General features: G+C 47.0%; 1 protein-coding gene across 4 annotated transcripts in view; it reads left to right on the top strand.

Moving 5' to 3' along the window:
- Positions 1 to 7,008: 7,008 nt before the first annotated feature.
- Positions 7,009 to 16,361, top strand: part of Phactr2 (phosphatase and actin regulator 2) — a 268,456-nt gene continuing 259,103 nt past the window's right edge. For 3 of the 4 annotated variants that reach the window (XM_075948741.1, XM_075948798.1, XM_075948759.1), the window contains exon 1: positions 7,125 to 7,441. In XM_075948741.1, the coding sequence (XP_075804856.1) occupies positions 7,219 to 7,441 (223 nt within the window). In that variant the 5' untranslated portion in view covers positions 7,125 to 7,218. Of the gene's footprint in view, positions 7,442 to 16,361 lie in introns of all 4 variants that reach the window. The other variant, XM_075948751.1, reaches the window with a different exon arrangement.

Genomic DNA, 16,361 nt, shown 5'->3' on the forward strand with positions numbered 1-16,361 from the left:
TGCCCAATGGGCAGATGGTTCTGTGTAGTAAGGAGGGCAGGCTGAGCAAGCCATGTAGAAAAGTGTTTCTTCATGCCTCCAGGTTACTGCATTAGATTCTGTCCCTGGCCTCCCTTCATGAAGGACTGTAAGCAGTAGGGTGAAAGAAACCCTTTCCTACCTAAGTTGCCTTTGGTCATTGTGGTGGTGTGAATAAGAATGGTCCCCACAGGCTGATAGAGTTGAATGCTTAGTCACCAGAGAGTGGAATGCTTTGATAGGATGAAAAGGATTAGGAGGTGTGGCCTTGTGGGAGGAAGTGTGTATCACAGAGGTTTCAAAAGTCCATTCTAGGCCCAGTCTCTGTCTCTCTCTGTCTGTCTCTGTCTCTGTCTGTCTGTCTCTGTCTCTGTCTGTCTCTCTCTCTCTCTCTCTCTCTCTCTCTCTCTCTCTCTCTCTCTCTTTCTCTCTGCCTAAGAATCTCAGCTGCTTCCCCAGCACCACATCCAACTGTGTGCCACCATGCTCCCTGCCACGATGATAATGAACTAAACCACTGAAGCTGTAAGCAAGCCCCAATGAAATGCTTTCCGTTATAAGGGTTGCTGTGGTCATGGTGTCTCCTCACTGCAGTAGAACAGTGACTAAGACAGTCATTGTGCTCATCACAGCAATAGAGAGCAAACTAGGTCAGGGCGAAAGGACATTTTCGTCTCGAGGAAACTGCTCCAGGGTTTCCCAATGTGGCAGGGCCATGTCACGTTTCTAACAGCCACATTTAGAGGGAAAAGCTGAGGAACGCACAGTTCCTAGACAACTCTGGTACCAGGTAGTAATAAGAACCTGCAGTATTAGAGTTTTGCACACGCTAGCCCCCTCCAGCAGGGTCTATCTGGAGGAGTCAGGGCATGGACAGATAGTTCTATTGGCCCAGATGTCTAGAGCTTGGCTTGTGATGCTATTTAAGTCTAATCAAAGCACTGTGTGGCTGGTCCTGGAACAGGTGTCAGGAGCCACTACAGAACTACCTTTAGAAGGAGAGGGAGAGAATCAGAAGCAGCACTGAGTTTGACTAGCAACAGAGAAGTGTCGGCTTCTCTTTCTAGACCTATGAGCTCAGAAAGCCCTTCTTTGGACCAAAGTGTCCTTAGGGTAGCCTTTGAAAATGGAGGACAACATGCAGAATGTCTTTTTTTTTATTGTTTTTACTGAGATGTATATTTTTCTCTGCTCCCCTCCTTTCTTCTTCCTTCCTCTTATATCTCCTCCCATGGTCCCCATGCTCCCAATTTACGTAGATCTTGTCTTTTTATGTTCCATGTAGTTTAGATCCATGTATGCCTCTCTTAGGGTCCTCATTGTTGTCTAGGTTTTCTGGGATTGTGAATTGTAGGCTGGTTTTTCTTTGCTTTATGTTTAAAAGCCATTAATGAGTGAGTACATATTATAGTTATCTTTCTGGGTCTGGGTTACTTCATTCAATATGATGTTTTCTAGATCCATCCATTTGGACGCATATTTCAAGATGTTATTTTTTTTTCTGTGTAATACTTCATTGTATAAATGTACCACATTTTCCTTATTTATTTTTCAGCCGAGAGGCATTTAGGTTGTTTCAACATCCAAAGTGTCTTAAGAGAAGTGGACTGAACTTTCATGGGATGATAGTCTTTACATTTGGCACCTGATACACATTTTTCTTCAATCGTTAAAGCAATAAAACCAATCAAATATATGTATCTCATGTCAAAATTAAAAAAAAAGATAGGTTGTCATTTTGCCTAAATCTTTTAGAGACATGGTTTTCAACCTTCCTAATGCTGTGATCCTTTCATACAGTTCCTCATGTTGTGGTCTTCCCCAACCATAAGATTATCTTCACTGCTATTTTACAACTATAATTTTTCTACTGTTATGAATTACAATGTAAATATCTGGTATTTCAGATGGTCTTAAGGGACCCCTGTGAAAGGGTCCCTAGGCCTCACAAAGGGTTGCAAACCAGGTTGGGAAACCCTGCTCTACAGCCTCTTGTTCATAATTCAGCACTTCCTCTCCTATAAGGCTCTGGGTACACTCCCTCTCCTCCCCACTGTTTCCTGCCTCTCCTTGAGCATACCCCATACCCCAAACTTTGATAACTGTCACCCTACTCTACTTCTGTGAATTTATTATCAGTTTAGTTTGTTTTTGAGGCAGAGCGTATCTACTCAGGTTAGACTGGAGCTTTCAAAACCCTCCCATCTCAGCCTTCTGGGTGTTATGATTATGTTATGAGCAGTATGTCACTGCTCCTGGTTCTTTGAGTTTGTTTTTATAGTGAGAAGAATGGAAAGGAGGAAGGGAAAGAAAGAAGGACCAAGCTTTTTAGATTTTCGGGCAAGTACCATATGGGGGGAATGCCACAAAACCCAGATCATCGTTAATCTTAAAATGAACACAAATGATTTTCCTAGAGCTATGACGTCTCAGAACAGAAGAGCCCTGGAGGTTGCCTTCACTATGTGTTCTCTTTCTGTGGCATTACACCATCCCAAGGAGCTCGGTTCCTCAACCATCTGCATCACTACCACCTTGTCCTAGGGTGCCTTGGCGTCTTAGACAGCTCTTCCTCTAAAAACCCTCCCTTGAAAGTCAAGGCATCTGCTTCTCCTGGGGTCAATGTTCCTTTCATTTATAGCTCAGTGTTGACAGTTACCATGCATTTGCCTGTAATCATTTGTTAATGTCTGTATCCCCAAAGACCTCATGGCTAGATTCACCAAACCCACAGTGGCACTGGGGAAACAAAGTGAGAATCATCCCTTATGGAGCTGAAGGCTCGGAGGCAGAAGGGGAGATATATTTGTGCCCCTGTTAAAGTGCAGTCTTATGTGAAGGTGACAATGAGAGAAATATACATGGGTTTGCGGTATGGCTCAGGAGGGGCACTGTGGATGACCCGAAGGTCAGGGACAGCAAAGCTGCTCAGAGGGGGACACATGTCATGAGGGTTAAAGAATAGTGATGACCAGTTGGACAAAATTAAGAAGATAGGGGAGATGACACTTGAAGTCCAAGAAAATGGGAGTAATAAAGGTATTACTCCCACAACAAAAACAAAACAAAGCACCAAGTCGCATTCAGGAGCTATAGTGAGGTCTGAATGACTTGGAAGCAGAATAGCCAGAGTAACTCCAAGAAAAGAGTTTAGGGCAGCATTCCAGAACACTTGTTAGCATGGCCAAAAAAGTCACCTGTGTGTCGTGAATACTTGTTTTCGAAGAATTTATTTCTTTTGCTTCATCCTGGGTCTTAACACTAAGCCCTCACATGTGCTAGACACAGGCTGCCTCCCTCAGCTACACTCAAAGCCTTCTTGAAAGAATTTACATGGAGGAGCAAAACACCCTGTGAGCTAGATTAGAAGATTACTCTATGGCTGCGATGGAGGCAGAGCGGAAGAAAGCGGCTGTAGGTGCTGAGAGTTTCCATGAGAGAACACGGAAGATGAAGGTGCCAGCTAAAGAGGGGGAGGTACAATAAATAGCAGGAGGAAAGCGAGTCTGAGGATTCCAAATGTCAAGAATGGGCCGAGCAGGTTAACGGCCCAGGAGAGAGAGTTCAGTGTTTGGCGTGTTGACCTCAAAGTGTGGAGGAAACATCAAGAACGGAGGCTTGCGGCTGTGGGTGTAGCTCAGTTGGTACAGTGCTTGGCAAGCATGCCGAACATCCTGGGTTTGATTCCCAGCACCACATAGAGCAGCTGTAGTGGCGTATGACTGTAAGCCCAGCTCCCAGTTTGTGGAGGTCAGAGTATCATCCTTGGCTTCATAGGAAGTTAGAGCTCAACCTAGGCTGCCTGAGATTCCGTCTCAAAAAAAGAAGGGGACGGGGGATGGATAAGATGTTAAAATTTTTGCTACACAAGTTTGAGGACCAGAGTTTAAATCCCTGGACCCCACACGAATGCTGGGAGAGCATAGCAGCCCATCTGTAGTTCCAGCCTTTGGAGGTGGAGATATGCATCCCCAGAGCAGGCTGGCTTGAGACCAGCCATATCAAAGTACTGGATGGAGAGATAAAGGTGATGGAGAGATGCTGCTTTGTTAAACGAGGTAGAAAAGTGACCTAGCATTTTTCTCAGCACTATCCCCTGACCTGTATAGGCATTTACACCCATGTGTGTGTGCCCCCAACTTGTAAACATGCATACATACACAAACATGAACACCACCATCGACCCCCATGCCATGAAAAAGAAAAAAAAAGAAGGAAGAAGAGAAAGAGAAAGGGGAGGAGCAGGAAGAAAGGGGGAAGGAGAAAAGAAAAGAAAGAAAAAGAAAGGAAGAAAGAAAAAAGGGAAATAAAGAAAGAAAGAGAAAGAAAGAAAGAAAGAAAGAAAGAAAGAAAGAAAGAAAGAAAGAAAGAGAAGAGTTAGCTGCAGGAGGAGGAAAGAACAAAGGAAAAAGGGCCAATAGATCACCGAATGTTGGGATCCTGAGCCAAGGGAGAAGTCTGGGATGGACGTGGCTATTTCGGGCTCTTCTCTGCATAGTTCAAAGCCATGGGTAAGATTTCCCAGCAAAGCTTGTCAAAGGCAAGGACTGATGTTAGAACTCTGGGCAGCTCAACCGGAGTGCAGGTGGAACAAGGAGACGCAGGCAAGGATGGGGAGGAAGCTGGACTAGAATGACGCCAGGGGAGATGAGTGTTCTAGAAACCAGAGAGGCAGAGTCCAGAAAGAAGCCAGTGTTCAAGCATGTTGAAACCAGATCAAGTAACAGTGGCACCGACATCTAGGTGCTCTGATTTGATGGCGACCAATGCTGTCTATGCAGTGGCGGAAGTAGAAGTCACGACGCAGCTAGCAAAGAATGCACAGAAGATAAAGAGCATGAGGACATGGGAGCAGGGGTGTGGAAATGGTATGGGAATGAAGGAGAAATTAAGGGAAGAATATAGGGCAAGCAGTGTTAGCACAGGGCTTGGCCCATAACAGGTACTCAACGACGTTTGTCAAATAAAAGTTGAAGTGATGAATTCTTTGCTAAACAGCTGAATGATGAGTTAGGGAAGACTTCTTGGGTCCTAAAGCATTTGATTAGCTATGTAGCTTAACAAGAGATGACACAGAGGATTAACCAAAGCATGCAGAGGCAGAGCCTAAAGGACCTATGCACTCTCATGGAACAAGCAATGGGAGAGAGATGTCATAAGTCCCAGAGGTGGGCAGCTGGAATGCATGTCTCAGAATGAAGATTGGCTTGCAAGTTGGGGACAGAACACCAGAGGAAGACACACACCATCAGAATATAGAACAATTGTTGTAGCAGGAGCAGCAGATGTAGGATACAGCGGATGGCAAACCTGGTGAGAAGCTCCATTGTAACACAAGTTTTCAGGGTTACACCCTCATGGACTAAACTAATTATGATTAGAAACACCCCAAGGTGATTATTGGGGGTAAGTATAAAATCTAAGTGTCCCTGCAACCTATTATTACCCTTCCTGGGATCACAGACTTTTTCTCTCCTGAACCAGACAAAAAAGTGGAGTAAGTTTAGAATACTATAGATTTAATGTGTGTGTGTGTGTGTGTGTGTGTGTGTGTGTGTGAGAGAGAGAGAGAGAGAGAGAGAGAGAGAGAGAGAGAGAGAGAGAGAGAGAGAGAGATAGAACAGAATAGGCATGAATATGCATGTGGATGACACCCTGGGGGAGTCAGCTCTCTTCTTCCGGTATGTAGGTCATAGGAACCCATCTCAGGGCCTCTAGCTTGCCACAGCACCTTTACCTACCTAGGCATTGCACTGGTAGCGTAGATTCACGGACTCGGTTAGCAGAAAATAATTACGACGAGGCCAGATGACGTCGGCTGACTGTGAAGACGGATCTGAATCTGGACAGCGTTCACAGAGAAGCTGGGACAATCAGGTCCCCCAGCCCCCACTCCACCCAGGACCGCACAGAGTTGCTGGGAGAACAAACCCCTTTTCAGTTGTTGAGGGCGCACTGTGAGCACCATGACCTAGTTGCTAGGCCTTTCGGGCGTCTTTGCGTTTGTCTAGCTTTACTCTCTTAGTTTTTGTTTCTCTTTTACCTTAGACTTGCGTTTCTTTTCTTGTTAAATGAACTATTCCGCACCAAGTGTCTGATGAATCACCTGGTGTGTATGTGTGTGTGTGTGTGTGTGCTCGCGCGCGCGTGTGTGTGGTTGTAATGGCTGACTCTGGCCACCCTTCCCCTCTCAGTCTCCTTCTCTTCCTGCTTTTATGGTCCATTTGTGAAGCCCAGAAACACTCCTCCACTGCCAGAAACTTAGAGAGCCACCCAGCTCTGGTTTACAGCTTTTCAGTTCTGGGCCAGCCACTACTTGGGGACCTGACTGTGAAACTGATAAGGCTGGCATTCCAATTAGCAAAAATCACTGCTCCCTTTGCTGTTGACTGAGGCACCCACTGCCAGTCATCTCAGCTGCTCTCCCATTGGAAAGCATCGACTCAAACACCACATCTGTGACACTAATTCAGCCCTCAGAAGACCGAGCTTTTAAAAAACCGCGACCTTTGCCTGTGACCCAGCACAGACGGAAGCCCAGGAATGTGGGGCTGTGAGAGGCAGAGATGAGCTTTGACAAGGGCAGGAGGTAGTAGAGGGAGGATCAAAGGAGCAGACTTGACAAGTGACTCCAGCTCTGCCAGGAATCCTTGGGCAAACCCAGTGCCCTTTGGCGCCAGTATCTCGCACCTGTAAATTACAGATGACGGTTACTGGGTCCTTGTCCTATCACAAGCCGTCAGGTGTGTGCACGCGTGTCCTCGCCCCGCCCCGACTGACTGCAAATGGTACTGTTAATGTTAACCCTGAGCTTGCATCTCAGCTCTGCAGCTTAAACTTCACTTCTCGGTGACCGGGCTGGGAGAGCCTTGCTGGGCCAGCGGCTGCAGACCCCAGCCTTCCGGTGGAGGGGCCGCGCCTGGGGGTGGAGCAGTCGGGCAGGTTCCCGGGCACTGAGGGCAGCGGGCTTGGGGGGCCCCGTGTCTGTCACCGGCGGGAGCGAGAGCCGGCTGTAGGCGGCTCCTTCCTGTGCAAACTTTTCTGTGTTCTTCCTCCTCCCGCGCTGCGCACCGCTGCTTGCGGCCGCCTCCCCGCCCTGCCAGCCGGCCGGGGGCTCCACGCGGGGCCGCAGCGGACAGCTCAGCCCTCTGCGCCGGCCCCACCCTGCCTGAGCTCGCTCCCTCCCGGCTCCTAGGGCCGATGGCGGAAGCCGATGGGAGCCCTGAGATGTCCCCGGACCAGCCAGCCGGCCAGGAGGCGGTGGCAGCGGTGGATCTAGACCCCGAGCCCGAGGCTCCCGGCCCGGCCGCTCCTGCCCTGCGCTGGCTACCCGGGGACCCAAGTCCCCGCGGCCGCTCCCAGAGCGACCTGTCGTCCGCCTCGAGCAGGGGCCGCCCGCTCCGGGTCCACATCTCAGGTTCAGGTAAGGGTGGCGCGGGATGGCCTGGGGTGGTCCAGGAAGGGCTAGCCACGGGCAGGTGGCAGTCACTGTGTGGTTATCATTCCTGGAAGCCCGCGGGCAACCGTGGGAGGAGGGGTGCTGAGAGCAAGGGCGAAAGCTGCTGTCTTCACATCGCCACCTCCAGCTGAGCTGCAGAAGCTTGGTGTCCCTTGGCTGAGGGGCAGGCGGCCGGTGGGTGCGCCCAAGTGGGTGCGCCTATCTCCTGCGCGGGTGCAGAGCAGCGCGGTTTACGCGAGTTCCCCTGGACTCGCTCTCCGCTGTGAGGCGCCAGGCGGTATCGGTGTTGGCTTTGGTTCTTGGGCTAATTTAGGTCTTGGGCTAACCGGTCTTTGGCATGACTGTGGTCCCTCAGAAGGGTGTGGTTCCCTCACTTCAGGGACTGGCCTTAGTACAGGGCTTGGAAGCTCTGGCAGGCATTCACTCCTGCTTCTGAAATAGAGATTTCTTAGCGGGCTTGCTGGTAAGAGGACCTGGGATTCGCGTTTCCCTGACCGTGAAAACCCATGGAGGTGTTAATGAGAACTTGGCCTGCCTGTGTGTGTATCTACTCTCTGGAAAGTCTAGAGTCAGTATTGCTTCTGCGTTGTGTCCTCGGAGGGCAGGCAGAAACCAGGAACTTCACTGAGGCCTGATGTTGCCCAGGCTGTACTGTGTGATGGAGGACTAATCGCTTAACTTTGTCTCTCAAATCTCAGTGGTTAATGTGGAACGCTGGTGTGGTATATTGTGTGGAGACATGAGGGGGATTAAGTCATAATTTAAATATTCTAAGAAATGGAGAACTTTTGTCTTTTAGTCCAGCCGATGTGTCCAGTTTCCAAGGGTTGTTTTTATAATTCTCAACCTGTGAAGGCTGCACAGGAGTTGGGAAACTAGACAGGGAGGACGTGAGAATGACCAGATTCAAGAAAGCGCTTGCTGAAGCGAACTGCACCCCCACCGCTCCCAGGCACAGAACCCCTGCGCCTTTTCAATGCTCTGGGGTCATGCGTTCCTCGACACCCTCCGCCCGGTTTGTTTATTTGTGTATGTGCACACACAGGCACACCTCGGAGTGCATGGAGAAGTCAGAGGCCAATTTGCACGAACTTGGTGATGGAATCCAAACCCTCAGGCTTGGTGTCAAGTACCCTTACCCAATGAGTCGTCTCCATGATCTTGAACTCAACCTCATTTCTACCCAAAGCCACGTTCTAGTTCGAAAAGAGCACACTTCTGTGCATCTGGCTCCAATCCAGCTACCCAACTCTGTTGGTCACCAAAACTGACTGTTTTCTTTTCCGGATACGGTCTTTGCTACCCAGCGTGTTCAGGAAGCATTGACAGCATTTCTGTTCTGATTTTGAAGATTCCCTTGGAGAAAGTTCAGGTTGTAAGATCTCGTCTTCAGACTCTTCCTCTGAGTTTATTTTGTGGAAAGTGTTGAGTGGAAAAGCATTTTGTCTTCTGCTTTGGGGCCAAACAGAATTGGAGCTGTTGATGATCTTGATTGATTTCTAAAAAGATTAAAGGATTAACCCTCCCAGTGATCCTGAGACAAGTGAATAATAGTTTAGTTGGTGACAGCAGATTAACAAGCATAACTGTGTCTCAAGTTTTTATTTTTAAAGTTTGGAATTAAAGCTGCATGCGGGTGAATAACAGTAAGAACTTTCGATGTGCGTGTACGCACATGCGCCATGTGGCAGTGACAGGAGCATCTATTTATCTTCAGGGAATCTGGTTTTCCCCTGTCCTTATAATGGATATGAGGAAATGGCAGCTTTCAGTGCATTTGTCCCCTACCTCCCAGCATGTTGGTGCTCAGGTAGGAGAGTGAACTTCTTCCAGGAGGCTGCTTTCCCAGCTTTCAGAACTAAGCTTTGGGTTTTGTGGAGATTTGAATGGGTATGGCCTATTGGTTCACATGTTTGAATGCTCGACCCATAAGAAGTTGCCCTATAATTAGGAGGTGTGGCCTTGTTGAAGTGGGTGTGTCCTTGCTGGAGGAAGTGAGTTACTATGGTGGCAGTGTTTGAGGTTTTATATGCTCAAGCTAGGCCTAGTGTGTCAGTCTCCTTATGCTTGCAGATCAAGATGTAGAACTTTTAGCTCCTTGTCTAGCATGTGCTTGACTACACATCACTATATTCCTTGCCATGACAGTAATGAACTAAACCTCTGAAGCTGTAACCCAGCCTCCATTAAATGTTTTCCTTTATAAGAGTTGCTGTGATTGTGGTGTCTCTCTTCACAGCAATAGAAACCCAAACTAAGACAGGTCTCTAAGAACTGTGACCTCACCTTTCTTTGAATCAAGAGGATAAAGAATGAGCCGGTCCCTCATGGATAGGCAGAGCATTTCCCATGACTGCCGCAGCCTCTGAACAGGCTGGGATGCCCAAGTCAGCTCAGGAGCAGAATAAGAAGATTAATCTCTTTTTGACAACAATCCTTAGTTAGCTCTGGTGCTATGGTAGCACAACTTGCAGGCCTTTGCCAGAAACTCTGGGCATGCTCAGAGGCAGTATCTAGAGAAAGGTCCTATGTAGCTGTCCCAGACCCAGCCTTTGCTGCTAAACTTAGTCCCTCCCAGACAGACCTACTTAATCTGAATGTGCATGCTGAAAGATACTCAGGCTTTTTTTCTTTTCCTTCTTTTTTCTTTCCTTTTTCCTTTCTTTCTTTCTTTCTTTCTTTCTTTTTGCACTTCATAGTCTAAAACGTCTTTCTTTCAGACGCCAAGTTTTCAATCTTAGATCCAGTACATAGGATCATTTGGGGAAATGGAAAACAATAATAAAATAGTTCCTGGATAGGTCCATCTCAGGGCTTCTGCTAGAACTGGCATCAGGTGCAGCCTGGGCATCAGGTGACTCTAAAGTGTAGTCAAGCATGAGGCTTGCCTTCCTTTGCCCGGGCAGTATTGGAACACTGTGCCGAGAGTTGGCCTAAACAAGTGGAACCTTGAAGCATGGATGCTTGCTCCCTTCTCTCTTCTTCACCCCTCTACCACACCCTCCAAAGCCTTTTTCTTGCTTCCAATCCTGATTAAGCTATTTATCAAAGAGTTCTTCCTGTATCATCACTTCTAATAATGAGTTAATTCCCTGGTGTTAGTCCCTGCCGTTGGATGAACATCAACCAGGAAAAAGCTATCTTTGACAATGCCTTAGAGAGGAAAAAGAAAGAGGGAATTTCTTCTTGGGTTATCTGACAATACCTACTCCAAGACAAAGGACCACATTCTCCTGCCTTCACCCATCATCCCATCTCCTGCCTTAGCTTCTGGTCCTTCCTTGAGACTCAGCCCCTAAAACTGTCAACTGCTGCAATCAGGGTCATTCAATGTCAATCATTTTTAAAGGCCTGCTTGGTGCCTGCAGTGTTTGGAGACATTCTAAGATCCCCTGCTTCCTTCATTGCCCTGGGTTGTTACAAGATTTTAGAACGGAAGATATCTCATAGTTTAGGGGCTTTTATTTGACTTTTGGATTCAGGAGCTAATTTTTCCACATAAAACACTTGTATTTTGTCAGCAAAAGCCATAGTTTCATAATTTAAAACCAATGCAAAATGGGTAAAAGCCCAAATATATTCAAATACGTAGTTTTTAAAAGTCAAACTGGGGTTGCTTTTGCATCTTAAGAGCTTAGACTGATTTTAGTCTTTTTGTTTGTTTGGTTTTAAACTCACAGGCCTTTGGGGTTAACCAAAGCTCTGGACTTTTGAAATCTAATGTTTTGGTAAATAAAACCAATTTTTCAAAAGTGGACTCTTGCCCTGAAGTTCTCATTGTACGCACTCAGGGTCTCTCGGTTTTCACACCCATCTTGCCAGTCTTGTTCCTCACTCAGAGCTTTACTGGAGTTGCCTATTTCTGGTGTGTTTTTCTCCCAGGACTGTGCAATAAGCAGAGGCTGCCAGGGTGTACTCCTGTCGTTAGCATCCAGGATGTCTTGGTTAAGCTTTGTGAGGGAGACACCATTTTGGATCCGTGAGTCAGTCTTGTCCAAAGTATAATGACGGTCTCTAAGCTGGTGGTACTCTAGGTCAGCAACCAAGGCTAGCTCCTGCTAACTTCACATTTGTGTAATTTAGAGCGCAGGGAGTTGGTGTTTGTTAGTTTTTGCCAAGCAGTGGGCATCAGGTCTTATGTTTACTTTCTGTCTTTGCCTGGTCATAGAAAAGTAAGTCTACCTGGCCGACAAAGATAGGCCAGTTTGGACAGTGTGAAAACAGACTGGATGCAGCAGATACTGGAAGACCCAAATCCAGTCCTTGTCAGTCTAGGCATCTTGTATAGACATGTGCGTCCATCCCGTCCTCACAGTAGGAAAGGGAAATGCCCTCATCTTTACAGCTAGGCCAGAAAGTATGTCTTCCCTCTTCTCACACAAGCATGGGGGAGCTCAGGGAGTTCTGCAAGTAGCCTGTTTTTAAAATCCCGCTTCATCTGTGGATAAGCTGGTCCCTCCTCGGTCAGGATGCAACAGACCTGGGTCCAAAGCAAGAAAGCTGTCAGGAATTTAGGCAACCAGTTCCTCTTCCTCTGTCACTTTCTTAAGGCTGGCATGACCTCAGCAGGCCCACAGCTTCTGCTTGCCTCTCTGCTGACAGGCTTTCTTCCTCTCTAGTTTGAGCTCTTTTCCCGCCCTCACATGGGCTTCCTCACTCCGTTGTAACACACAGCATAGGCATTCTACCCACCCCTGGGACAGCCAGCTCATTCCTTCTGTGAGCTCTCCAGTCAGTGGTTGCGTGGGGAAGAATTCTTTGTTCAGATTCTTAAAAAAGGCACTACGTTGTGAAGCTTCCTTTTAATGAAAGCCGTAGATCACAGGTCCTCCAGAGCCTCTCTGTGGTTTAGCTCCCCTTGTGAGATGCTCATCCAATCCCAAGCTGGTTTCAGAGCATCCAGGACTCATAGTCGCAATATGTCCACTTAACAGGAACTACACATGCGTGTTGTCCATCCAGTCATTCAGTCTTTCGTTCAGCTAGTATTTCTTGACGTCACCGGGTGCCGGGTACTATGCTAAGCACAGGGCACACAGCAGCAAGCAGATACGATTCTGCAATCTTGGATGTGAGACTTTTCATCACAAAAGCTCTTCAGAAAGGGTATGGCAGCCTGAGACAATGGTTCTTTAAAGATCGAAGCCCTGTGTCATGAATTACAGGCAATATAGTACCTGCTGGTGATAGTCATTTACAAGGAGTCGTTTACCAAGGAGTCTAGCTGCACGGGTCATCTTGTAGGAGCTCAGAGACTGGTGATGGGCTGGGCATTTATTCTAAGCCCTATCTGCTGCAAGAGGTGCTTCAGGCACGGGAGAATACCTTGATGTTTCGTTTATTTATCTAATCAGGTAAAAAAAAAATAAAAACTAATGTGTCGAACACGAGGACAATAAGCTAAATGTGGCCCAATAAGAAAGTATGACCTACGATCAGGGCCTTGTGGTCAGCTGTGAAAATAACTTGGGGGAAAGGTCCTCAGGAAGGGCTTCCCAGAGACTGTGACAGACCTGTGCATATACACACTCACTCTCACACACACACACACACACACACACACACACACACACACACATGCTTTCTCTCTCTCTCTCTCTCTCTCTCTCTCTCTCTCTCCTCTCTCTCTCTCTCTCCCTCCCTCCCTCCAACCTTCCCTCCCTCTCTGCAGAAAGTAGAACATGGAGCTGGACACATGGAGGAAGGGAGCGTTTACGAAAAGAAACAATACATGAAAGCCTGAGGCATGACTAGAGTCTGCTTGCTTTTGCTTGATGCCAAAAAAGAAAAAGAAGACTGTAGCAGGGAGGCCAAGGCCAGAGTCCGAGGGGCTGTGTCTGACCCGTCACTCATGGAAGCAGGCTGCAGGTGGCATTGGCATGGCGTTTGTGAGTGTGAGGAAATACATTCTGAACGTGTTTCTACATGTTCCAGGAGAGGCCCCCACAACGGTGGAGGAACACGGGCAAAGGAGACACAGGATTGTGGTTATCCTCCCTGTGATCTTGGCCGTGTTACTTCCCCTCCCTGTCCTTGACTTCCTTATAGCCGACCTGGAAATGATTAGTAAGAGTAACACCTTGCTTTCTACAGGGCTGTGGGGGTGAAAGGTGAGAAAGGAGACCTTGAACTTTAAGGTTCTGGGTAAAGTGTGTCATTTGGCAGACTTCTACTGAAAGTTGCTTAAGGTGCATTAACTGAGGACACGGGCCTCTCGTCTTTCCTGCACTGTGAGACCATCACAAACAGAAGCCAGGCTTTCCCTGTTTTTGAACACTTGGTGCCTGGGCTAGGATCTGGTACATATGATACATACAAGTGCCTGCTAGATGTCTAAGGCATTGATGATGGATTAACTAGGTCAGTTCTTTTAACATCAAACATCTATCAAAAAATAGCCTAAAGTGCACACACTCGCAAACACGCACACACACACACACACACACACACACACACACACACACACACACACGAGGAAGTTGAAGTGTTGATTCCCAAATGCTTTAAAATTAAAAGAACCAAGCAGAGGTTCGTATTTGCTTTTTCAGAGCTTCTCATGAACTAACTAGGTCCTCCAGGGGAGGGGCTCATTGCACAAGACTCTCTGGGCCACAGCCACAGGGGAAAGTTTGTGGAGAGGAAGTGATGGCTCTCTGTCTCACCTGAGGCCAGTGGAGACGGCATCCCAGACACAGGGACTCTGCAGGCTCCTGGAAAAGCTGAGCTGGTTCCAGATCCCAGAGTGTGGGCAAGGGGGGTCAGAAGGCAGCACACTGTGGTTGTCTGTCTGTCCACACCACAGGCTTCACCTTCACAGCAACCCCGTAGAGATAATAGCCTGGGGTTTCAAAGGTGGAGGAGGACACTTATGTCTTTTGGGTGGCGAGGAAGTATGGGAGGGACACAGACTCACATCTTCCTAACTTCAAAGTGCATACCCTTTTGGCTCAAGTGTACCTGAGTGTCTGCCACTCCCTCAAAGAAATGGCTCGTGGACATCTTGCAAAAAAAAGGGGAAAACTGCATCATACTTGAAAACTCCAAAATACCACGTGAGCGAGAGCGACAAGCTCTTTTGGATTGAGGCGATGGCTCCGTGAATAAAAGTGCTTGCCCTGCAAGGGGGAGAACTGAGGAAACTCCTCGAATCTGTGTAAGAGCTGGACATGGGATGACAACTGATGCCATCTCATCACCTACTTAGAGATGGGAGGTGGAAACTGGAGGATGTCCGGGAGTGTGCAGCCATAGCCTGTCATAAGCAGTGCGATCCAACAAGATTCAGTCACAAACACATAAGGAGAGCACCGACACCAGAGGCTGTTCTCTGATCCACATGTGTCCTTAGCACATGGGTGCTCACATGAAAATACAACACATGAATGCATATGCATAAATATACACACATATGAATCCAATGCATGAATATACACATGAACACACACGAACACACATACACGAATATACACACTTGAAACACACATGAATGCACATGCATGAATACACACACATGAACACACACACATGAACTTATGTGCATGTACACACACGAATACACACAAACACACTTGACAATATACACATGAATACACTTACATGTATATGCACTTGACACACATGAATGCACATGCATGAATACACACAAATACACATTTGGCACACACACATACATATACATGAACATACACAAACATACTTTGACACACATGGACACACATACACGAATACATACAAACACACCCTTGACACACAGACACACGCAAATATACACATATACATGAATACACACACACACTTGACACACAAATACATGCAGACACATGAACACACAGGCATGAATACACATCAAAACACACTACACACTACACACTACACACACACACACACACACACTCAATTAAGAAGTTCTTCTGCCAACACAAGTCTTTCAAGTCCTTAGCCAATTGGCTGTCCACTTTAAGGTGGATGTAACACGTCAAATTCTAGCAATATATGACCTAGTCTTTCAATTGAAAGCGACTGAGGCTTGTAGTTGTGAGCACAGCTCATGTGTAAGAACCATCACAGCCTGTTTCAAAGTTCAAGTGTACTTTCAGTTACGATGAGGCTCAGAAAAAAAAAACACACACACACAAAACACAAAACACCAAGGCAGCCTCGGTGGATGAGTCATGATCTTTGATCACACTGGGTGAGACGAGCAGGAAGAAGCAGGCTTACTGGCTTGCTTTTGAAACGTGTGTGAGGCTAGCTCACTGAGACCAACTAGCTAAAGCTTGACATTTATAAGCCTTACCTTGCAAGTTTCTCAGTGCCTCTGTGGTGTCTTGGAAGAAAAGAAAGAAAAGAAAATTAACCGTCGCTTATCTGTCCTAACAGGAAGAATCTTTGAGACTTCTGAAAATGCCATTGTGCCCTTTTAGACCTCTGGACTGTGGTCAAGAATGTTGAGGGCCCTGATAGGGTTTGGCTTTGGATCACTGCCTCCTGTACATCATGTGCGGTTGTGAACCAAGTGAATGCTGCCCCGAGCTCCTTTAGTGCTCATGCGTATTTTCACTACCTGAATGTTAGGCTGGTCTTCTTTGAGGGTGTAACTTCTCTTGAATAATCATTTAAGTGGCCTAAACATCAATAATCAAGGTGTTTTAATCTCTTCTTCCTCAACCTACTGGACATCGTGGACTCTGAATTTCAATTCTGGAAGACTCAGTTGACAGAAAGGCATGATGATAAAGAATTCAGCTTGATTTAATATCTGAATACTGTCTTTCATAGTTAATATGTCAGAGGAGTCTGTGTTTATTCTAATTATAATATTACTGGTCACAGTAGTATTTGACATCCAATACTGTCCCGCTCACTGTTTTGCCTAAGAAAACTT

The sequence above is a fragment of the Microtus pennsylvanicus genome, chromosome 1, assembly GCF_037038515.1.
Source record: "Microtus pennsylvanicus isolate mMicPen1 chromosome 1, mMicPen1.hap1, whole genome shotgun sequence".
Classification (NCBI taxonomy): domain Eukaryota; kingdom Metazoa; phylum Chordata; class Mammalia; order Rodentia; family Cricetidae; genus Microtus; species Microtus pennsylvanicus.